We start from the raw sequence: 24,635 nt of genomic DNA, 5'->3' as shown, positions 1-24,635 counted from the left end.
CTATGTCTCGTTTATGGCGAACTGCACGTATTCCAACAGCGTGAATGCGCACTATTTTGCAAGCCCGAACGTATCGGAATTCTCCTATTTACAAAGGCTAATTGATGAAGTCTTCTTTGTCTCCCTACTCGTATCGCCGATCTCTCTTCGGTCATTGAACGTTCGCTATTTGTTCCATTCGAAGGTTCATATAACGTTGCATTGGTGGTATTAGCGAGAACAATTATTCGTCGCATTTTTTTTCTCTTTCCCCGCAATGCTCGAGCTTGTTTTATGTATTGGGGAAGACCGATTAACGCGATCTCCAAGTTTTATCGATCCTTTGTGATTTTTTAATACAATTGTACGATTTGTACCGTCGGTGTGATTTTTTGGAAAATTTATCATCAATTTGAACACCGGCATTCTGTATAAATTTCAATTCTAAGGTTCTTTTTCTGTCAAAATTATCATTCGCAAGGAATGGTGTAATATACGCTCGAACTGTCGATTTACTCATCCCAGTCGTATGATACGAAATATTTCTATCGAAACCATTAATTAATTATTCCAAGTTTGATTAAAGTTAGCGTTAACCAGACTTAGTGTCGATTGATTTGGATTGAAATGTGGTTAACGGTTATTAATTTTCTCCAATATCTCGTAGCTGCAGAAATTATTCATTTTGCGCTTGATTGAAGTAAACAATGAAATTCTTACATGTGCTTATTTTACATAATCCTTGTTTACAGCGAATGAAAATTCAATTGTACATAATACATATTACATATTGTAGCTTCGGTATTACTTTTAAACGTAATTTTTATTTAGGCTATGTACAACACATACGTACATTACGTAACTCTTGCTTAAATTTAATTACACATGCTCGTCTTAAACGCGTAGAATCCACCCAATTTTTTAAAATCTTTTTATTCATTTTGTTTTACTTATTTAGTTGGTTTTCTTTTCATTTCTTTTCTCTTTTTTTTGGTTTCTTTTCTTCGTTTTCTCTTATTTTATCAACTCCTCCTGATATGTTACAAGTTTTTTTCTCCTCTCTTTTTATTTATTTATTTTTCTTCTTCTTCATTATTTAGGAACATTTCGCGTGTAATTTCGCGAGGAAGAACGCGCGCGAATCGACGTCAAAGTATTTTCTCTCGCATACTTTTCCTTTTCTATGTGATAAAAAAAAAAAAAAATTCGAAAAATTCGGCATCACGTGTTGAGATCTTTGGTTTTGGTGCAAACAGAATATTACCGTGATACATTTTCGCACGGTTCTAAAGTTGATTTACATATCGATTAGACAGATATTGAAAAATGACACCAATATAGACAGATTTTTTTTCAACTGGACAGACTCGAGGAATTCGGAATCTCGAAATCGCGAGTGTCGAATCACTTTTACTTATTTTTCCTCCTTTTTTTTTTTTTTTTTTTATTTATTTCGCCTTCGCTTCGGTATAAGAAAAAGCACAGAAATGAAAATAGTTAACTCGCCTAAGTTTTTATACACATATATATATATATATATATATATGTATAGGATAGGTTGGTATTTTAGGTATGCTTAGATGTTAAAAGGACATTGAAAAATCGTTATTACATTATACAATCTGTGATTACACTATGCTTTATATTCTATACTTTATGTACAGTTTCAACGAAAGTGTTTGCGAATCGTTGTTAAGAAACTAACTAAATCTCGTAAGAATCTCGTATTATCATGATACCTTCGATATTACGCAAAAATTTTGTAATAATAATAATAATAATAATAATAATAATAATTATTATTATGATTAGAAAACAACGTATTTCACTCATTCTCTCATTCACGCTCGGCACAAACTTTTCATCTCACTCGTCTTCTTCCTGCGTAATTTCCTTCGATTTAATCATATATTAAGTCGATAATCAACCTCAACCCTTTTCATACCGATGAAACGTGAAATCGTCGCATCGACTCCATTGTTGCATCACTTTTACACTGAATCATAGTCAACGGAAATCCGCGGATAGTCGAAGAGATCGCTCAATGATTTGAGAACGTCAGGGCATTTTCGTATTTTTTATCAAATTGTTACAACTGAATCACATTCAATGACGCGAACTTGATACTGTAAGCTATTAGTAGAGAGTTAAATTCTGTACTAATTTGTCCATTGAGCCAAATCCGTAGCTCAAACGATTCAAATGTTGGAAAACTTATCCTCAACGATCTTATTGTTGCTAGCTAAACCGTTGACTTTACAACAAAAACTGAACGACAAAATTGTGGTTAATTAAATTTTGTTTCACTCAAGAGCAAAGTCTGTAGCTTCAACGATTTACGAGTTATGTCCTTTCACGTAGAAATTCATCTTTATTAAGCCTTTTTCGTGGCTGAACCATTGACCGTGCAACGAAGCTTGAAATGACACATTTGTAGAAAATTTCTCTCTTTACGAGCTGCGTCCTGAATCACGTCCGTATCGTTAAATTAATGCGGCCGATTGTTAATAATTGCGAAAAGAATGTCATCATTCCCTTGTTACTTAAGTACAAAAAATTCGAATTCCGAGATTGCCCTTTCAAACTTATGTTCAAAAGCACGCTTCTATCGACAATAAGCTTTCCACGTCAGAGCCATGGAAAAGAAACGTTTCTTTCAAATGCAAAACCCTACTAACGATCATCCGAAACTGTTCGCGTACGTCATTTAACAAAAATCAGTACTTCAATGACGGAAATAAGTGCGGTATGGAAAGGGTTGATCATCCCGTACAGCAACCCATTACAGCACGATCAAGTTAAAATTCCTTAGTCCAGCCTCGACTGATTTCAAGTAGAAGGTTATCGAAATTTTCTAAAATCTCTCAAAGCTCGAACCTTCTCACCAAACGAAGCTTCTCGGTAACCTTAGTCGCAAGGGCGGGAGAAATTATTGCTCGGTAATTTTTCACGCGTACAGTACAGGTATAAGAACGCAGTGCAAAAACGAAGGCGTACCCAGAGACTCCGGTAATTCGAAACTCGAAGAGTCTAGGTAGGGAGACAGGAGGGTCGGCTTGTTCACGGTGTTCGTACCCGACGTGGACAGCTGTACGACCCACGCTTGATTGCGGTATGGGTAAACGTAAGTAAGCGTGCACCTACCTAGAAGCCATGGAGTTGGTTCTGCGGCGTTGTTTAATGCGGTACGTGGGTATAACCATAACGCGTACCACTGCGGGGTACGAAAAGAATTTTCTACAGTCGTCGGCAAGACGTTCTTTAGGGTCGTCGTACTCTACGGGGAAGACGGTTCCGACGTGTGAGAGCTTTCGCACGACGCGTAGGTGCACGGACACACATTTTCCTTTTTTAAAACTTAATTACAATTATTATTTACGATGAACATGTTACGTGTACAATATTTACGCGTTCTTTGAATACTTTGTATGCAATACATATATATATATATACATACATAAATACGTATATATATGTATTACTTTCTTGGACGTGCAGACTGCCGCATAGGCGCGTCTACGTCTATATACTCTTAACTCTTAGCAAATGATAGTTTATAATTTGATATCGTTCAATGTATAATGACGCGTGTTATGACGATTTGACAGTTTGATGGTTCGAGTAATAATCTTCGAAAAAATTAATTCATGTATACGTTATTAATATTCTATGGACTAGATTTTTCGACTAGCAAACGAAACGGCAACTCGGTGACAATTTTTATTATCCGACTTGAAGATTTATTCTTAACCTCTGATTACTCGATCGATCGTTCGGGTCGATCCAATTCGGATCGGGTTCTGGTGCCATGTCAGAATATACAGGTTGCGTATGGTGCCGAGTTGACGAAAGAAAACAGTGTTATTAATACGTTAATTCTCAAGTGTCTGAGAGATGTGCTTTACTTGAATCTCTAAAATTATGTTTGATATTGCAGCATTGGTGCGGCGAGATTTGGATGGTGGGCCGTATTCATTCTCAGCGCAGAAATACTTTTGTTGTACCACTCGTCTTCCGCCGACATGCCTGTAAACAGAAAAGAAATAATGCGATACAAAATCGTTACAGACAGTTGCAGAATTTTCAATCGAACGATAAACCAGCCTGGTAAGTAAGAGTGTAATATACATATACATTTAGTATTGAGTTCTGTTAAAAAGTGGTTCGTATCGCAAACACGTCATTATTGGGCAGCACCGAAATTACTCGTTCGGTGTTAAAAAACGTTTTAGCGTTTCGTATAATACTTGAATGGAAATGACGGATACACTTTACTAGATCAGCTAGCTAAATTTCGCTTCAAACTGATCGAGAAGATTCCAATTCCACAGGGATAAGAAGAGTGATGTTTGAAAACGGGGGTAAACGGTCGTTTTTCCGTATTTCAGTCGAAGGCTTTCTTGACCTTGGCAACGTCGAGGCGAAGGTGAGAAACTTTTTTATTAGAATCGATCGAGCAGCGATTGAATGAGGCGAGAGTGTATAAGTTCTCCTCGACGGAATGGCGTTAATGCTTTTTTTCCCCTCCCGCTCAAGTTCAATTGGCGGGAATAGGGCAGAAGGGGCGGAGAATGGAATGAAAGAAGCACCTAATAAAAATGGAATGAAAAATTGGCGAAGAAGATAGAGCGCGAGTCGTTCGTGCAGGTTCGATAAAACAATCGACGATCGCATTAAACCGTTAAATCGTTATATAAGAAGTTTATAACGTCGTAAAGATGGAGGCGGGGCAGAAATGGTAGGCAATTCGCGAATAGTCTTGATTCGATTTAAAAGCGATATTCCATCCCGCGGCGGAAATGATGTAAGACGGCGCTCGAGCGGAAATGGAACGTCTTCGAGCGAACGCGGCCGTCGTCTTGACGGAGCTCAACGGGCCGCGCCATTTCCGGTCCTGTTTTTATCAAATCATTCGATAATGGTGGATCAGCGCTGAGACCTTGAGAACAGCATCGTCTCCTGGTCCCTTGCGGTCTTTTTATCCATACCGTGCGCTAATGACTCTGTTTGCAAAAGTCCACCTCACGCGTCGCTCGAAAATTTCGCAAAATTTCCGCTACGACAGTAACGATCCCCCAACGACCTTCGTGCTGTAAGGTCTTTCATGCGTTAGATTAGCTCGCTTTTCTCGCATTCCAAGATCACCCACTTTTCATCGTTCACGGAGAAAGCTCTGGGGGTAGTTTTCCTTATTATTTTTATTATCCGTTTTTCGCTATCGTTGCGGCAGCTGCTCGTCTCGATCATTCGATATTTAAGTCTACGTACCAGCGTGACAAGAATTACCGGATCAGCGAACTTCGCGGTACTTTTCGTACTATTATTATTGTGTAAGGTAGCATGTTTTTTTTTGTTTTTTTTTTCTCAATTATTGCCGGAACAAGGACTATACCTAGGCTTCTGTCGTACGAGTAATCCGTCCGAAGTACAAGTTTTTACAGAATTTATTAAAGTATGCAATGGTTACTACGGTAATTGCGTAGATATTCAGATTACCTGTAAAAATTATAACGATTTTCTGTAATATCTAAGATATCTATAAAAAAAAAGTAAGAACTTTTTAAAAACTTTTACATGGTCAACGGAAACAAATATTTCATTATTTGTTTTTAATTGAAGGCAGACCAATTGTCCAATCGTACCGGTTTCACAGTAACACGATTATTTTCGAAAACTTCCGCGAGAAAAATTGAACGGGTAAACATTTCGACACGTCATTTGAGTGGGAAAGAGTCACATGGCGTATACATGCGGAATATCTCTTAAATTTGAACTGAAAATCCTATACCTTGGGAGAGTTTGTAGTTCGGAAAAGAAAAAATGTCCAGATCTTGTCCGAGAGGAGAAAAAAAAAAATTAACCCAATGAAACAATTCACTGCCATGTTCCGCGGTATAGTTTAACGTATCGTAATAATATATCGCGGTCGGGAACGTTTCGGCCCGTTTAATCCTTCCGTTTTTTCAATTCGCGAGAGATCATCCAAGGTCGAGGTTTGGCGCAAACCGTGACGAGGGGAGACGGTACATCCAACGCTGGGAAAAAAGACGCGGTGCTTTGCCCACCATAAAGGCCACTTACCGCTGGTTCACCTAGCTCCGAGCAAAAGGGTAATTAAATTTTTAGGGTCTCGTAAAAAGTTTTTAGTAGCCTCGTTCCTCGTTCGACTTTGCGAATTTCCCCCCCTTGCCGCTCTTGTGGTTCCTTCAACGCACCGCCCCGAAACCGTTTTGCGGTTATCCAGTGTGCGACCACCGAAAATTCAGCTCCACTCGCATGCTTTATTGCGATTAACCGGACTTGGGAAAGATTCGGCTCACTGATTCAAACCTAAACTATGTCTATTAGCCGCTTAGCAGAAACGGAGACCAGTTCGATCCACCGTTTTATAGGACTTGCTTCGACGCTGACCGCTGACCTCGTGTTAAATTCTATCTTTGGGTACCTCGCGTAACCGACCAGTCCATATCCTTTTCGATACGTATTCGAAAGATCGTTTATCCCTTGACGGGAGTGGCGGACGTCAGACTTACAATTTCGCAACAAGTTTTCCACGAGCATAACAATCCAAGTGTTTGCATGACTTGAGTTACGGATTGAATTGGTCATTTTACACTGAGAGAAATTTTTAGTTCCGACTGTCGCTCAGTCCTTGACTATTTTCATTTTTTACCACAATCGAAAAATATGGTTCTAGGTACAAAATGAAATTTAGTTTTCTACCTGTTACCGGAAAGTCTGGTATCCGTTACTGTTCTTTCTCGTTACGGTCACTGTTACTGTGATTTCTTGTAACTGTTGCGAATATTCAATGCTTGTGCAACGATAAATTGACAGAAGATTGCCAATACCAGAAAAGGATCGACAACAGAGCAAAATGGTAACGCGTACCTCGTTTTTCGTAATTCCAACCATATTCAGACAGTGTTTTCACTAATACCTGTTTCACTGAATTTTTCTAGCTACTGTAACAATTGAAATTTTTCTCAGTGTATGTCAGACGAAAGCAAACACGAGATGCTTGGTAAATACACGAAACTGCATGTTCCGTTAACATCGCCATATTGTGTCCCCTGCACATTATTAAGCAAAAGAAAAGTATGTTCTTGGTACCCGTTGACGAGTGGACTTTTTTGAAAATAAATTTTATTGCAAGCACGGTAAAAGCCCGATGACTTATCGCTTCGTTCATCTCGCCCGTGAAGTCTCGTTATAGATGCCTGTACCCAAGGCGACGGAGAAGCTGAGAAGTACGGGCGTGTGTTGTAACTGCAACAAAACAGGACGAGCACGAGAGGCGAAAAGGTATGCTCATTTTACGATCCTCCACGCTCGTCAGCCCTCTTGCATGGCTGCAACCCGTCAGAAGAGCGAACAGCTTTTCTCAGAATCATCGTATCTCGGTTCGTTATATTATACGACGCCAGAAATATACTCTGCGGAAATTTATTTACCAAAAGGTTTTTGGACGCTCGAGTGGCGGGTGAACGGTACGTAAGGAATCGATCGATTGCCAACTTGCAAGGATCCCTAATTAAATGGATCGCACGATAAAGCCTAACTCTTCTTCCAATTTCATATCCATAACATATCGGTTTTTTTCATTTACTTCCAGTTTGTGCACTCGCGAGCATGGGAGGGTAGCTCACTAGGGTGTTTCAGAAATAAAAAACATTTTGGATTTCTCATGCTCCTACCCTTCAAAACTTGAGATTTGATAAAATAAAGAAAATATATATCCTCGCGAAGAAGGAGCTGTGCAGCTTAATTCGAAGCCACCGCTCATTGGACGTTTCTAATTATAACAGCCAACTAAACGTTTATGACGAGCTTTTTGAAAAGAAAAATTTGAAACCATGATGATTTTATTTCGATTTAAGGGAAAACAATTTTTGTTTGTAAGAATTTATGAAGAATTTTTGGCTGCAAAACTATTGTTTTGAATAACATCAATCTAATATATTATTTAGAACAAGTTGGTGTGTGAAAAAAATTCGTTTTTCTTACTTCGAAACACAATCCTCATGGTCTTAAATTTTTCCTTCAAAACAGTTCGTCATAGACGTTAATCAGCTGTTACAATTAGACACGACCAACGTGCGGCAACTTTCACCTAAGCTACAAAGCTCCCGCTTCGCGAGTATGTTTTTTCCATCAAAACTCAAGCTTCGAGGGATATGAGCATGAAAAATCTAATTTTTTTCCTCCAACCTAGTGCTCACCTATGAATTACCTATGAAAGCATCGACTCACGTTCGACTTATTGCCGGCAGAAAATGAAGTCAACTAATCGTAGACCGATGAAGAGGAGGGCTTATTTGAAGCCAACAGTTGACTTCAGCTCAACGGTAAATCGACTTCGTCGTCTTTCGTCTGTCGCCGTTACGGTGGTTTCAGTTAGTCAAATGATGGTCAACGCTTCGACAAGTCTGTTATCCGGGAAGCTTCGCGAGGAGTTTCCGAATTCTCATCGAATTTCACACCTCCGCGCAAGCTGTTTTCTGCCCTGTTTGAAAATCAGGTAAACATTCACACTCACCCATGGCATCCTGTCGCATTCCAGTGACCGCCGACATGTTTGTGGCAGAATGTGACATGGAGAAGGGCTGCGTCATGCTGGGATACGACGTTGTTCCCATCTGTAGAGCAAGCGGATAAACATAGTTAGCTGAAGCAACTTTTCACGAGCTCAACACTCCCGGGGATTTTGCTCCATGTTTTTTTTTTCTTTTTCTTTCTCTTTTTCAACCATCGGATACGGTTACGACTAGAAAGTTAATGTTTTCGGCCTCGGTATGAATAAGTGTATTTTACGACGCTCGATCTGCCGACATAGTGTACGCAAAAACCGCTTTGGGTCGGGTAGATATGCCGCGAACTGGACAAGTTGACGTCTTTATTGCACGGCGGGAGATTTTAAGAGCGTGAATTTTTTAACAATCGTTACCGGGACTAGACGGCGGAAACCGAAGCCGATTTCGCGAAAGCGGGTATTCAATTTTTAATCATTTCTCGATTATTGAAGTTAGTTTTGTCAAGGGATTTTTTTTTATCGTTTATTCGTTTTGCAATTTCAATTTTTGTTGTTGTTTTTTTTTTTTTTTTTTTTTTTTTACCTTGTTCAGTTGTTGTTTCTAAAGAGAAAGGTAGAAAACGCGAATGGAATATGTAATGATACACGCGCGGAAAGCACGGAAATTCTCCGCGGTCCGGATGCATTTGATACGAGCGAATTATTGGCTCAATTAAATCAGTAGGCATTTACTAATTCGTCCGGTCCAACTAATCACTTCGAATGCAATTTAGCCTCATCGACCCGAAATGGTAGCACGTAGAACTGACCGTCGTGTAGGTATTAATGCAAGCGATGCAGGCGCAAAATATGGAAACACCTTTGCCGTCCGTTTTTTTAACCATTATACTTACGGAAAATTTCGGATACGAGGAAAATTGGGAACACCTGTGGAGCGGTTCGTTTGATAGAATGAAATTTGATCCATCCGTGTATATAACTGATGTAAATTATCTGTTAATCTGGTCGCGAATATTTCGATTGGATTTCGATCACATTGGATGGGAAAATTAAAGAAGGGAGAACTGTATTTTACGGTAATTAGTTGATGATTCTTTAATTGAAAATGATCGAAATTAATTCGACTGACGATAAAGGCTCGAGAAAATATCTCAAATGAGTAATCAAGTCGAACATAATTTGATTTAACTGTGTTTGAAACAATCGTTGATTAATGATTATACTAGAAGATAATTGCAAGTTATGTAAATTGAATGAATTGATCGGTTCCTGGGTTTACGTAACGAACGAACGACCCCGTCACGTTAAAATGCCGTTCTTCTTTCCCTCGTTCTTCTCCCGATCGATGCACTGTACATTTTACCGAATGACGCAAAACTTTTTACGATAGACATTCCGACGGCTGCGGGAGGCAATGAAAATTAATGCGGTTGCGTGCCTTCGGGGCGGAATTGACTCACCTGAGGATAACGATTAATTCCGTTAATGCCGTTGTGCGGATGAGGGTAGGGTTGGTATCCTCTTCCTGCTCCGGGATAAATATTGCGCATCATGGCTCCTTGGCAGGCAGGAATCGGCGCCAAAGCTTTTTGCAGCTGTTTTTCTTGCTTGCGGTATTTCGCTCTTCTGTTCTGGAACCACACCTGGAAGCACGCGCAAGTTTACGAGGGTTAATGGATTTAATTGATCGATCATTAATCCCGGTCACGTCACGCGGTCTGTCCGGCAATCGACTGCACACGGCACAAATTTAAGTTAGGAATTCCGATCGTTCTACGTACGTACATATAGGTACGCAACCTCGCCTTCGACCGACATGCCTTATACATAAACCCGCGTCGCGGTGCGTCAGGTAGTAATTGACCTCGGTTAATCTTGAGGTCAAAGTTACACTGCCCGTTACGTTCGTTGGAAGAGCGGAATACGTAACGCTTGTTTGCAGTCGGTCAAAATCAGGAGACTCGCAATAACAATCGACTGCGAGTGATAAAAGAAGTGATTTGCTTTCTCTGCGAGAGACCTCTGCTCGCATCGTTTTTCCCTCGTCAAAATTGTCCGATCGAAGAGCTTCGAAGAAGGGAAAAGAGCGTTGAAATTTACTAGACAAAGCTGTGCGTACGGTGCAGACTCCTCCGCATGGTTAATCAATAAAACATCGCGGCCGCTTTTCTTACCAACGGAGTTGAGAACAGGTTCTGCGCGTATTTAAAACCGTCTGGTTCGAAATTGCTCGGCGCGAAGCGGTAATGCGAACGGGTATAATGGACACGGACTCGGGTACCTACTTACGAGCAGGTATAATCGTGTGTACCTAACATACCAGCCGCGTCTCTACGTGACTCGAGAGTGCAAAGAGCCGAGCGATCTGGACGGTCTGAAAGGGTAGTCGAAACTGGCGAGATCGCGTTTAAGCAGATTTATCCGCGCGGTCTGACTTAAATCTAATAAAAAGGCCCGCGTTCGCGTCAGACGAAAGTCGACCTTCCTCGTTTACTTTTCTTCTTCTTTTTTTTTCGTTTTTATAACCGCCAAAAATTTATCGCGAATCAGGCAATACGACGTAAGAATTGACCGGTTCTCCGGTTCTCCGTCTCTCCGCGGCCTGTGTCGCCATTTTGCCGTTTTACCAATTCCCGTTTGTATCGAGGAATCATCAAGCCCATCCCCGAGGATCCTTCGACGCCACCGTTCCGTGCAGGGACGCCGACGCGACGCCGAGCGTCGGTTCATTCGCCACCGCCCCCGTCGTCCACCCCCGACCCGAAAGAGAAAGGCCTGCGGCTTTTGCGGGGGTAGCCACGCGGCGCCCGTGACGTCACTGCCGTTCCGTGATTCGCCCTTTATGCGGGCGTGACGTCACTCCCCGGACTCCCATTGGCTCGAGCGTTTTATCGACATTTCCACCGCGCGAACCGAGAGCTCGGGAATATGGCGACCTAGGCTCCCGCATCGCCTTCGCGTCGCGGATTAATCGCCCGCGGATCCTTAAAAAATCCATTTTCCACTCCTGAACGCGTCGAAACACGGCGACGTTGTAATTCCCATCCTTCGTTCCTCTTCACCGCAACTGACACCTAAGGGTCGTGTCGTTCCGCACCTGCCGGAGGATCGAGCTGTCTTGGCCGATTGCGAGGGTAGCTGATTTTTCACTCGCGTCGCTCGCTGACTTTGTTTTTTCACTTGTTTCGAATATAAACGACGAAATATACACTGAGAGAAATTTTTAGTTCCGGTTACCGTTCAGTCCTTGACTATTTTCGCACAATCGAAAAATATAGTTCTAGGTAGAAAATGAAAATCAGTTTTCTAGCTGTTACCGGAAACTCTAGTATCCGTTACTATTCTTTCTCATTGCGATCACTGTTCCACCACACTCAGTGTAGGCATTCGCATTTGACAGCCTAGGTTCTCTGCGAAAAGGTATATAAATCGCACGATCTCAAATATCGGAGAAGTATCTTTTAAGGGCTTTCGTGTTTCACGGATATCACCGTGCAGAGTTGGGTGTTGCGGCATTTAGCAGATTTGGTAGTGTAGCGGTATACGCTGTGCGGTAACAGTTAGGTTCGAGTATCGAAGTGAAGTTGAAGCCAATGAAGTCACCGTCGTGAACTCTTTGAACAAACTTTGAAGAATGTTTGAATACCGCAGTTGGAGAAAGCGAATAGGATTTCTCTACTCCACGTATAACGATGAGTGATTACGGATGTGCTTTTAGCCAAATTCGATCGCGCGCCGGTTCGGTTAACGATTTGGTCTGCATGCAGGTATCGTACCATAGACAACCGGTTTTTTACTTGAACTGATTGTTACCATGTCGAGATTCCCTTGAAGAGAGTAACGTGGCCTCTGGGAAATTAAATACATACTTGCTTTGAATGGTTATATGGAAGTTTTAAATACGGTGTACAGTTTATTTTTTTTTCTTCTCTGTTATATTCATTGAGCGAGCATCAATTTACTTTAAATTCGTGGCGAAGGAACTTTTTCGATCGCCTCGTGAAGACTATCGAATTTGACTTAGTTGCGATCGAAATTCTTCGGGAGGTTGATTGGCTAAAAATCGAAAACATTTACGTGCGAGTTAATCGCACGTTGAGTATTTATCGAATTCTTACATTCGTAGACTACGAAGATCTCTTTAGAAATACGAAAATAGTAAGCACTGGAAGTGTAAACGAAAGCTTAGACGTCGATCCTTAGTTTCAGATCGTTTTAAAAAACTTTAAAATCGAGGAAAATTTTTGTATCTCAGTTTGCGATGCCTGATTTCCTTCACAAGACTTGTATTTCCTACAAATCAGGCGAAAGACATGATTTCTGTCGTGTTGGCATTGTCCAGTATTAAATTTTACAGTATTAAAACGATACTAATTACGATCAACAATTTTGTTCGAGTGTATAGATCACGATCACAACAATCCGCTAATGCGTGACGAAATAATCAAAAAACATCGATTTTGGCCAACCAATCGACCCTGAAACGTCACATAAAATTGCAAAATGAACTTTCTATCGTGACAACCAAGCATTCGTCGAAAATTTTCTCAACGTACATATTCTTCTTCCGTATTATCCGACTAAACTGGCGTGTTGATTCAAACCAAGCGTAAAAAATGATAACCGCGATACAAATTCACTGCCTAGGATATAAGAATACAATTCTCAACGTGAAAAATATCTGCCTGTTGAATCCTGAAATGCGAAGACCAAGAAACGGCGAAAAACGGCAGCTGATATCGGAGAAAAAGGACGCCGCAAACCAGCAGGCGAGTCTAGTTGTAGTATATACATGTATATATGTAAAAGTATACATGTGTATATATATATATATATACATATATCACACACACGTATGTACAGGAATGTGGCACATCGCACGGGGATGTATTCGCTCCTTGTGCACCCTCTCAAAACTCTCCACCTTTACCTCGGGTCCGCGTCCTCCGCGTTCATCTCGCGGCACCGCGTCCGTTTCTCCTCTTTTATTTTTGCTCGTAGGTGCTTTTTGAGAACATGCCTTGCCTTTCCCGCGTCCCTTAAGGCGCTCCCCGGTCTAGAAAGCTAAGAGTTCCTAATTCAATAACCATACTCTCTCCTCCTCAACGCCGTTCCCCCTCAACCTATCCTATCCTTAGTTTCCCCCTCGGCCCCTCTCTCTCTCTCTCTCTGCTACATCTCTCTTTGCCTCTCTCTCTCTGTCTTTCCTTCCTTCTCGCTTCATACCGCACGTATAGATCTCGTTCATCTCGCGAAAATTTCGCTACGATCGTACGTACGAGAATGTCTGTCACTTTGACGAACGGAGGCGGGAATTCGGTGCCAAAAGCCCTGCGCCGATTTTGGATCCGTTTTTGAATCGGTCGCGAGTGGTAGATTTCTTATTTGTTTTACTTTTATTTTACAAGTTCAACGGGGGGTTAATTGACCCTTTTACAGAGGCAAGAAAGAATCGAGAAATAACGGTAATCGTAACGTGAAGAGAAGAGATGAAAAAACTCTGCCAAAGCATTTTCCTTTACATTTATTCAGCGATAAAAATCTCTCCGCGATATGAGAAGGTAATTGGCATGAAATAATCTGCATTCTCGTCGGCTGTGTAGGTCGCGAAATGAACCCTCGTTCGGTGACGGTGCATGGGATAATAATGGGAAAACGACCGGAAGTAATACGAAGCTTCCGTCGAGTAATTTTTGGCACGTAACCGTAAAACCATGAACCGCAGAAACGCGCGATCATTTCCTGCTTCTTTGACGTTCGTATCCGAGATCGTTCGATTGAATTTACTCCTTAAATCTGATATGCCGAATCGGCGGTGACTCGAAAAGAATCGAGCGCCGAGCTGCGAGTGAAAACTTGAATCTTAATTCGCGGACTTTGTCGGGTTCGTATAATTACATTTATCCAGCGGTGATTTGCCCGATTACAACTGACTATTCTCCGGACTTTTATCCTCTCTTATCTTTCTTCCGCCTTCTCGGGCTACTTGCGATTCTGTGACCTGTCCGTAATTTCCTATTCGCGAATACCGGTTATCGTACCCCGCAAGCAGGACGGGGGAATTTTCTTATCAATTTACTCGCGAGTGATCCCAGAGACTGTAAATAATCGTTCCACGATATTTCAACCTTTCGACGTCGGGAGTACAAAAACTTGCGCTCAAAGACCATCAGTAACTGTATTAAGGAGTGATTCGGTTTCTCGAAGTGGTCTCACCGTATTGTTAGAAAGCTGTTGAAAATATTCGACCCATTATGAGACGCGATGAGAAATAACTAGCTAGTCAAAAAATGGCACCATCAAAATCGGTCTCGTATAAATTGGTTGAAAAAGTTGAAAAATCGCGATATTATACCTACACCGACTGATGATCTCAATATTATACATTTCCAAACCTATCTCCTTATTTCTCGTTACATGGCTACAACGTTTCCAACCATTTCGGAGCGATTCGAATCGAAACGTCGATGCCGAAGCTTTTCTTTCGCAACTGCAGTATTTTCTACTTCTATATTCTCGCGAGAATTCAAAAATGAAAAACTTCCAATCACCTACAATGCCGTCATCGCTCGGTAAGGTTTTTCCAACCACAGCACATTGCGCGATTACTCTGATTGTGAGACGCGGATCGTTCCGCTCTGCAGTTTCTGGCAGCGCACAGCGAATAAAGGAAGCATATAATCGTGGGAGGCGAGTATCGGGGGATTCGGCGAGAGGATTGAAGGAGGGTGGCTTTGCCGCAGGGGTAGGCCTATTTCTCCGTTGGAAAAGTCCTCCTCGTCCTCGGCAGGAATAGGAGGACCTCGCAAGCTTGAGACGGCTCGGATCTAGCTAGGGCGGAGAAAATCTAATTTAAAATGGCGGCTCGGATATAATGGCAGCCTCCGGTGCTATGTCATCCCCGCATCTTCGTATATTCGCCATCCCTTTCCACAACTCGTCTCAACTTTATCAACCGCCACGCACACATCTGTCCTCATCTTCTCATCTGCACCCCAGATCTATATGTATATGTATACAGTGTATCTAATGTACACATGCCGTGTATGTATATTTATACGCATATCCGTATTATGTACCACCTTGTAGGTGTATATATATAATATATATACACGACAAAACACCGTACAGCAACCACGCTTTCATACCGTGATAAGCTTCTCAGTTCTTTCTTGAATCCTTAAACTTGTTTTTTTTTTTTTAATCCCGTATACTCGAATATTCACAAATTTTTTCGCTAATAAAGACACGTGCTGTATGTTGTGAAATGGATTAACTGAATTTTTCCGCACGGACTTAAATTCTGTTCGGATGAAATTTGTATCGTTGTCGGAGAACGGTAATCAAAATTTAACAAACATCAAATTTCGAAGCAAAGATCTCAAATTTTTGTCCACATCGATACATTCCTTCCGTTCCCAGCATTTGAAGTTTGAACGACCTTGGACGTCAAAAGTTGGCACGTTCTCTAGAGATGTTTTTCAGCAAATCAGTAAATCAAGGAAAATTACAGCATAATCGAGGGGATATTTTTCTGGAATACTTCGATCATTGAATTGATAACCTGTATCCGATGGTTTTGGTAATTGAGAGTGCCAATGTACGGTACGTAAGCACATGCTGTAAGCGAGTATCGAGCAGAAAGTTAGATAATTGGAGTAACTCTTTGACGATGCCACGTATAAGAGTTACCGAGTCCCCTTGCTTGAATTACAAGCAAACGATCGCCAAGTGTCCCGTGGATGTTGTAAATAATAAACCATTTGAAAAATGGTAAATTTAAGGGAATGAGAGGATAAATCGTTGCTGCTCTTTTGGGGGAGACTGAAATAAGGCCCGGGGCTCGGGAAAGCTTTGTGCATAGTTTATATGTTATGCCGAGAGAGGGAGGGAGAGAGAGATACTAAAAGCAAACCGCGTTTTACTTGGCATCGGAGTTTAACAGGGTTAAGCCATGGCGGTTGCTGGGCTTTTAACGCAAACAACGCCCTGAATTATATATCAAACGACTGAAACGCAGGCGAGATTGCCGCCTGGTTAATACGTACCACTCAGAGCGAAACTAGAAGCGCGTGGTCCCGGGCGCAGTCCAAAGGGGAACCAAAACCCCGACGTCGAAGGAGAAAAAACAGAATGAGAAAAAAAAAATGCATCCAAGCACGCCGAGTGAAAAGCGAATCTAGCAAGGAAGAAGGCATCCGACGCAAAAAACGAAAATCATCAACTTTCCCGTTCTCCGATTCACAGTCAGTGTAGGTACGCAAGGGCGTAAAATTTTTCGAAGCGTTGTAACACTGCGTCGGCTATTCGCTTGTTTCCGTTCTCGCCAACTTTGCAAGCGCGAACGTAATCGCGAAATAATTACACGTGTACCGCGATGTGATTCCCCGACTGGCGACAAGGTTTTTTAACCTCAGTTTTTGCATCGACCAACTCACCAATTTTATTCCCCTGCAGATGATTAACAAGTGCAGGTCTTCTTTCGTTTCTTTAATTATCTTGCAATTTTCCGTCGCAGTTTTTTTTTTCTCTACTCTTTACAGAAACATGTTATCATAAAACTGTTCTCCAAGGTGCATTCGTGCGATCAAGTTCAAATACGTTTTTTTTTTTTATTTACGTAACGCTAATGGATATTTCGTTGCTGCATAACATCCGAAAACGCCGTCATGTTTCCATAGAAATTTCTGTTTCGTTGCGCCAGAATCGAGGAAAACGTTAACGTTGTTACTTCATACATCGATGCACGTGTTTACTTTGATACAGATTGAAAAAAGCTTGTATGGAAAATTTGCTATTTAATGGTGCCAAGCAGACTGCAGTGTGCGAAATTGGGTTTCCGTAAAATGCACCCCCGTAAGTCAATATAACGTCTTTGATGTCTTTTTCTACCCTTTTTTGTGATTAAAAAATGCTGTCGAAAAATCACGAAATTATTTCGATTTTGCGCGTATATTTTGTCACGGTGACAGTATCGATTATATATTCTTTAACGATTTCGAAGCCGAACATCTCGGCTTTAAATTCCATCCTCCAGATTTATACTCCTGTTTTTAAATCACTCGTGTCAAATGGTTTTTTTTTTTTAGATAAAATAACCATTTTGTAGTTTAGCGTTTCCCCTTCAAAGACTGCCTCTTTCAAATTGTGTCTGCGCTTTTTTCTCGCCAAGTTATTCCACATCAAAAGAAATAGTGTCCAAAAAACTTTGATCCTACAGCTAAAATATTTCGCCAATAACGGGGGAGGGGCGTGAAACGGAAAGATTTAAAGTGAATTTTTCTCGCGACCGTATTTTCATCAGAAAAAAAATTCATACTACCGAGCGTTATTTTTCTAGGCACGCAGGACCTCGTTTCGCACAAATACTCGAGTTTCACCGCCGGACGTTAGTTACTGCGTATAGTTCGTTGTTCGCAGTTCGCCGTTGAACAAGTCAGGGAGGGAGAGTATCTTGGACCGACAGTTGCTCCGTAATCAAATTTCGCAACCCCAAAGCGTCTTTGATTCAATTACGCGTGAGTCACGAGCAAAAAGACGTGCACGCGTATCCTACCCACGTGTGTTTTTTCCGATGCCCCTAACGAGGGGTGACAGTTCTCTGAAATTTTCACCCGCGATCAAAACTACGAGGCTTCCTTCTCACCATTGTTCGTTACACGTCTCGGTATTCTTATTCAAAAAGCAGAACATTGGATAAGGAAAACAGTGGGGAAAAAACTCGGTTTTCGCAACTCGAAGTCCTTCTTCCAAGACCTGTATCGTAAATTTGATTTGAATGTAAATTCCATGTTTTGCGGGAATTGGCCAGATGCATTCCGGCGTTCGGTCTCTGCGGCATCCGGCTTATTACAATCTGGCTAACGAAGGACACGCCGATGGTTGCAGCTAAAGAGCAGGACGTGGTCGCTCTTCAGTCAAAATCAAATGTAATACGTTTCGGCGTGTTGGACGCCATGACAACGCGACTAGGCACCAGCGGATGGTCCGGCATCAACGTCCGAGTTCATTAAGGATGATCCGCTTAACGCGTTCGCGTTGACACGTTTCGGCACTCCGTTCCCGGAGCTTTGTTCGACTTTGTTTGTTCAGGATAAACAGTGCGAGTTTTTTCGGTTTGAAAAAGGGGTAGGAAAAAACGCGAGCTCGAGTAAGTCCCTAACACGGCCGTTGTACCGATGACTTTTACCGCAAATATTGTTTCCCAATAATTAATAGCCGCCAGCGGCCTGGCAGAGATGATTGGAGACACATGCGGGACACGCGAGTCGGAATTTGACGCACTTAGGAAGCGATCTTCGCCGCCTGGCGTACGCAACTATTTAATTTGATTCCCGACGCTTCGGCCGTGCAGGAACGTCCGTTCTGACGGTGACGTTCGACGACAGTCTGATGCCAAGATGCATGACATCCATCTTGAATTGATTACCGCCTGTACGTATATCAGAAAGGGAAACTCACCTGAATTCTGGCCTCGTTAAGTTTGGTGCTCCGCGCCAACTCCTCTCGGCAGTAGATGTCCGGATAATGGGATTTCGCGAAGGCTGATTCGAGTTCCGCTAGTTGTTCCTGCGGGAGAGATATTTTACAAAAACTGATTGGTATCTTGCAGTCTGGTCAAAGAATTCTCTCTCAATTACAGCCGAGACTTACACTTCAATCCTCCCAATCAAACAACAGTCATTCGTCGTTCAGACGCGATACAAAGTTTCGAGATTACCGTACAGTCGAGAAGCGAGGTATGAAAAAACGACGTCGTTAATTGTACAGCGAAATTCAATTTCATCTTTGCGAACTTTTCTTTTCTCTTGTTTAAAAATCTGTAACTAGTCCACTGAAAGTGGCCCGCGGTTAGTTATAGGAGGAAACATAATTCACGCTGATCTCAATTTACCGCACAGCTTGTTAAACTCTCGGCGCAAAAGGATGGGAAAGAATTTCAGAAGCGCGTTTATGGTTTATTTTCAGTTGCGAAACAATAATTAATACCTGGGTGAAGGTGGTTCTGTGACGCCGTCGTGCAGGCGTCGGGCAGCTAGCGGTTGTCGGTGTGTGGCCGATGTGTGGACTGGATGCACAAGGTTCTGGTTTCAATTTCTTGAAGGCCCCTTCTGCTCCTGAAACGTGACGGTTTCCACTAAAATCTAAACGTCACTTCTGGCCTGCCGCGTAATTTACGTGCAACACTTCCAGAGTCGCAGAGATGTAATTTTATAGTTCTGATGTTGGAGATACGTAATCATCGCATCGAAAAATCGATCACCACATTATTTGCCGCCCCGTGTCGTCTTCGGGACTTGAAGAGATCGACGTCCAGCGCGAAAGATGTCGATGAATCGGAACTTGAACCACCCACTAACGAGATATTGTCAAAAAACTGCATTCGTTGCTCAAATGTTGGCAATATCTCTTTGAACAGTAACCAAGAGCCGCGGCTTAACGTGAGACAGTGTTGCCAGTAATGTCGGATTACGAGATGCATAAGCGACAGGAGGTGAGGATAAAAATACTGTCCTGTGAAAACTTGGCTCGGTAGTTTTCTACTTGGAAAAAGTGAAGCGTTACCCAAACTTTGAGCTTGGGGATGATTGGACCCGACGCCGATCGTGAGATTCAAAATTAAATATCTGCCGTGTCTCCGACCTCCTCACACACGGTGATCCCATCGGATTGTGCAGCGCGTTTTGAGTAGTAAGAGCGAATGAATGATCAGACTGAGATCATCACCGACTGCACGAACCCAGTCCCAGCTGATTGGATTCGAAAGACAAAGAGCGTCCTCGTTTTTCTTGAAGTTCGCGGTCGGAGATCGTGATACGCAGTCGTGCGTGTGTTTCACGGGACTGAATCTCCCGAGCTTTACGAACGGATGGGGTAAGCGCAGCCAGCGAAGTCCCTCGCACTATACTAACTTGGTTATCGTGCTAATGACCTAATGATATTACATGGTAATTCAATGTTCAAGGATGAATACTGTCCACTTTACATAGCTACCTTGCCCAGTTTCCCAGTTACCCAGCGTTTAAGGAAACTCGGTCAAGTTCAATGCACCGATCTCGCACACACCGCACTTTACACGTAGGTGCGTATTCACGTGCTTCCAGTATCGCATCCAAGTTTGATCGGGACAGTTGAGCAGGCTACGTTGAAGCAGCGTTGAAAGAAACCGTACGAAAAAAGTGGCGAAAAAAAACTCACGACATTTTTTGCAAACTTTGGGGAGTCTTTGGCCTGGCTATGAAGACTATCATCGGTGCGGTTATACAGAGTAACGGTGAAAAAGCCAAGGCGAAGCTTTCTGAGTCGATGACGTTGCGGCGCCTAAAACCCAGGAAACTTCCCATCCGGGTACTTCGTCCCGCTCCCCATTTCATCCTCTCATCCTCCTCCGACTCCAGAAAGTCGTTCCCGGCGGGACACTCTAAAGTTTCGAAGCGCTTCAAAGCGACACTCTCTGTCTCTCTCCTGGTCGCTCCGGGTCGTCGTTTCTATCTGGAGTGGCCATCTGCTGATCGGCCAATCTGCCGACACCCCTGCGCAGCAGCGAAGCATCTACTCGCGAAATTGGCGACAATTTTAACGCGTGGTGCAGCTGCACTAGAGACGCTCGCTTCGTTGGCTCAAGCCGTACGAACGCGATAAATTGGGAATTGAAATCACAGTAGGAAATGAACTTACTGTGACAGTTGAAGGAATACTTACTATTAGTCGAGCTGCGAATACAGCTGCGGGGATAACTTGCCGGGTTGCATCTGTTGCGGATTACAATTTGCAGCTACCGAAATATCTCGGAGATACCGCTAATGATCTGTCAAATTGTCAATCGCGTTCATAGGAATGTTTTTCAAAGAGCCTCGCTGCGCGAGTTGACCAGCTTTGATTCGATAAGGATATCTAACTCTCAATTTTAACGAGCCAGATGTGAGGTGATCCGTTCAATTTTCACTGAAATATTGGAACCACATGGTTGAAAAATCAGCTTGGATATTTTTACGCCCCGTTGAGAAGACGCGGTCTCCAACGCCGCCAATTGGCAAACGCGATTTCGTCCCGTTTTCACTCGCCATGAACTGCGAAAGTATGCTAATTCGAATCCGACGGGACCACCGAATAATACATGAGGAACGACCTAAGCGCGAATCGTTTTCAGGTAAAACCCTTCCATAGGTATATTCGCGAGCGGATACTCGGATCCTCGCACCCTGTATCCTTTTCAAGATATTTACAAGTGAAAAACATATCCGCGTTGACTGTACTGCCGCCTCTCTAACATCACGTGCTTGGCGTTGGGACACGTCCAGCAGAAGTGGAAGCTTCGACATGTGAAACCTCGCCTGACACAAAGTGCATGGATATGATGGTGGCAAACATATTGCGAACCGGTTGTGCCGACAAAAATACTTAAACAGCCTTCGAATTTTGTTTGCCGATGTTCTAATTGACATCTTTTTTCCACCACTCGAGTAGGGTGGTGCTCGTCCTCTACCAGCTTTGAGTGAACGCAGATAACGAGTGAGAATCACCCTTTCACCGAATCGCACCCTCGTCGCTCGGTGTCGGCGGCGACGCGTCGGACGACTGCCGTCACCCCTGGCGTTAAGCTCCCTAAAGCCTCCCGTAAGCGCACAATAATAGACCATAGAACAGGTACCACCATATGTCTACACGTCCGCAGCACCATTGTTGAAACACGAGGACTTGACAGACCCCCAACATATGTAGCCAAGGTTCAACAAGCGGAAAATTCATCTGCTTTCAAAGGTTACGCGTTGCCCACTTTTTCAGACTGTCGGTGCTACTCCGGCTCACTTACGATACCTGCGACTTGGCGATCGGCGCCTGTCGTTGACTGTGGACGAACTATGCGGTCCTGGTTTTCGCTTCGTATCCTTGCTCGGGACCTTCCGAAGGATAGTTTTACTCAGGTTCGTGAAACGACGAGGTATTAAACTTACCAACGGTAGTAGTAGCGCCGACGCTGTTTCGGCCTGGTGTTGCCGCCGGCGTCGGTGGACTGGCTTCAAGACCCTGATGAACTCCGTACAGGCCAAAGTCCTGCTCGTTGGAACTGGTACTGCTGCATTTCCGTTTTTCCTGGTTATGGTTTAGGTGGAACGAGTCGTTTTCGACGAGGCCAACTCCCAGAAGACCGAGGTTCGGCCTTAGCTCGTCCATGAGTTTGTTTTGCCCGCAGTTCGCTGCCGAGAAGTTCAACTGCCTGCTGAAGATCGCTGGGAATATGTTAAACTGCTGGTGGTCCAAGCTCAGCGCCGTCGTCGACAGTGAACTTCCAACGGAAGAGCCTACTGAGCCCACTCCGCCACCGGGGCCGGCACTTCCTGACAAATCGTTAGCCAGGGTGATGCCGGGGTGACCTTTAGGTCTGCTGATAACGAATTTGATCTCTGTGATCGCTTTATGATATCATATTTCAAACTTATTTCTGGTACGAAAAGAAAGACGGGAAAACAAACGGTCGGGCGCTTGGTACGAGATTCAGACTCCGCTCATCGACGATCCTCGAACGATCTTCGATATTTATTGCACGCTATCGGATGAATCGGTAAGGGTGTTCGAAGGGTGTTTCACCCGGCACGTCGAGCACTCTTCAATACGGTTTACGAGAGCTTCACTTACTTCTCCAATTCCATTTCACCCCTTCGTTTTCACTGATTTCATCATCCGAGTCACCGGATCGACGATTCGAAGTCTAGGAATCCTACTCTACAAGCGTATGAGCAAGGATCCACTAGGCTTCCAATGAAACCTCCACTGAGCTTTCTTGGTGTCCCGTGTTTGATGGTTCCAATGCCGATGAGGGACACGTGGGTTCGTAGAATTTTCACACTTGGATTGGTCACAGTGGTCCGCGGAATGAACTGTACGCTGCGATGGTCCGAATGGAATGACGAGCGGCGCGAATTCCAGGATAACAGAAACAAGCCCCAGGCGTTTGAGGTCCGTTTCTAGGACTGGGGCACAAAACGACACCGCGATTCTCCCGTTGTCGGAAGGTCCGTGATCTTTGATCGAGTCCCTCTCGGCGGTCGACGCTTCACTCTTACTCTTGAGGTGTTTGTCGACTGTTGGTGCCGGCGCACGCGGGCGTGTGTCTCGGAGTAGTTGCCGAATTGATCATAATCGAGTCAAAGTTCGAACGTGCAAGTGACCCAGTGCGAGTAAAGTGTGCAGATGTTCGGATGATAAGGTAAGAGCAAATCGCGAATCCACAAGGGCAGCCTGGTGGGCTGGTCGAGAGACAGAGATCGTCGAATCGAGAGCGCGGCCTTGATGCGAAATTCAAATCTTATTATTGCGGTTATCCAATTAGCCGAGGCCCGTCCTTGAAAATTCAAATATCGAAATAATTGGACAGAATGGCGCGAAGCGCGTAGGAGCGGGTAACCGTTCGATTCGAGTTCTTGTGGGATTCTGCCCGCGAAATGTCGTTATCCTGCCGACTTAGGGTTGCAGATGTGTGCTGGATACACCCTCCGTCGGGCAGCATCCACCCCCGCGATTGGTCCACGGTCTGAAGCGTTGCCCGGGTGACAGCCAATCGATAAGCACCAACCCCTGGAGCAGCCCCCAGCATCCAACATGGCAGCCACCCAATGAAAATTCCTCCGGAAAGTAGCTTGCGTGTTTTTTCATTCCCTTTCTCATCTCTGTATCTGTGTACGTGTTTTTTTTTTTTTTTTTTTTCATTTTTTATCACTTCTCTTTCTTTCCATCTTCCTTTCTTCCTTTTCATTTTGTTTCGCGAGCGGATAGCTTTTTCAGTATGTGCTTTCTCTCAGTTTCTTTTTCCTTTGCTTTTTTACTTATCTGGATTTGATTGTAACGTATACCTAGACCAGTCATCTATACCGTACCTGCGATCGCCTCGGGCTATTCGTTCTTCTTGTTCCATCGCTAGCGCGATGCTTCGTGGAGGACCATCCAACGCTCGAGACCTTGAGCGCTGAGACCCAGGATGCAGATTTATTTGCAAGCTCAGGCGATTTGGTAGGTAATTGAAAAATGACGAAGACCTTTTCTTTGCAAATAAATTGATGCACCGGTACCATCTTGCACGTTTTACAGAAAACGCTACCATATTACGTACATAGTCAAAAAAAAA

General features: G+C 43.3%; 1 protein-coding gene across 1 annotated transcript; it reads right to left on the bottom strand.

The window, feature by feature from the left end:
* Window positions 1-708: 708 nt before the first annotated feature.
* Window positions 709-23,925, bottom strand: LOC124184539 (homeobox protein unc-42-like). Its single transcript, XM_046574347.1, has 6 exons — window positions 22,468-23,925; window positions 19,502-19,629; window positions 18,974-19,081; window positions 9,973-10,155; window positions 8,519-8,618; window positions 709-4,005 (listed from the first exon to the last, which is right to left on the bottom strand). The coding sequence occupies exons 1-6, from the start codon at window positions 22,685-22,687 to the stop codon at window positions 3,899-3,901; spliced, it is 846 nt and encodes a 281-aa protein (XP_046430303.1). The 5' UTR covers window positions 22,688-23,925; the 3' UTR covers window positions 709-3,898.
* Between the last annotated feature and the right edge of the window lie 710 nt (window positions 23,926-24,635).

Source organism: Neodiprion fabricii, chromosome 6, assembly GCF_021155785.1.
Source record: "Neodiprion fabricii isolate iyNeoFabr1 chromosome 6, iyNeoFabr1.1, whole genome shotgun sequence".
In the NCBI taxonomy this organism is placed as follows: Eukaryota; Metazoa; Arthropoda; class Insecta; order Hymenoptera; family Diprionidae; genus Neodiprion; species Neodiprion fabricii.
Note: the sequence above shows the minus strand (reverse complement) of the source record. Positions and strands in the feature narration are given on the sequence as shown.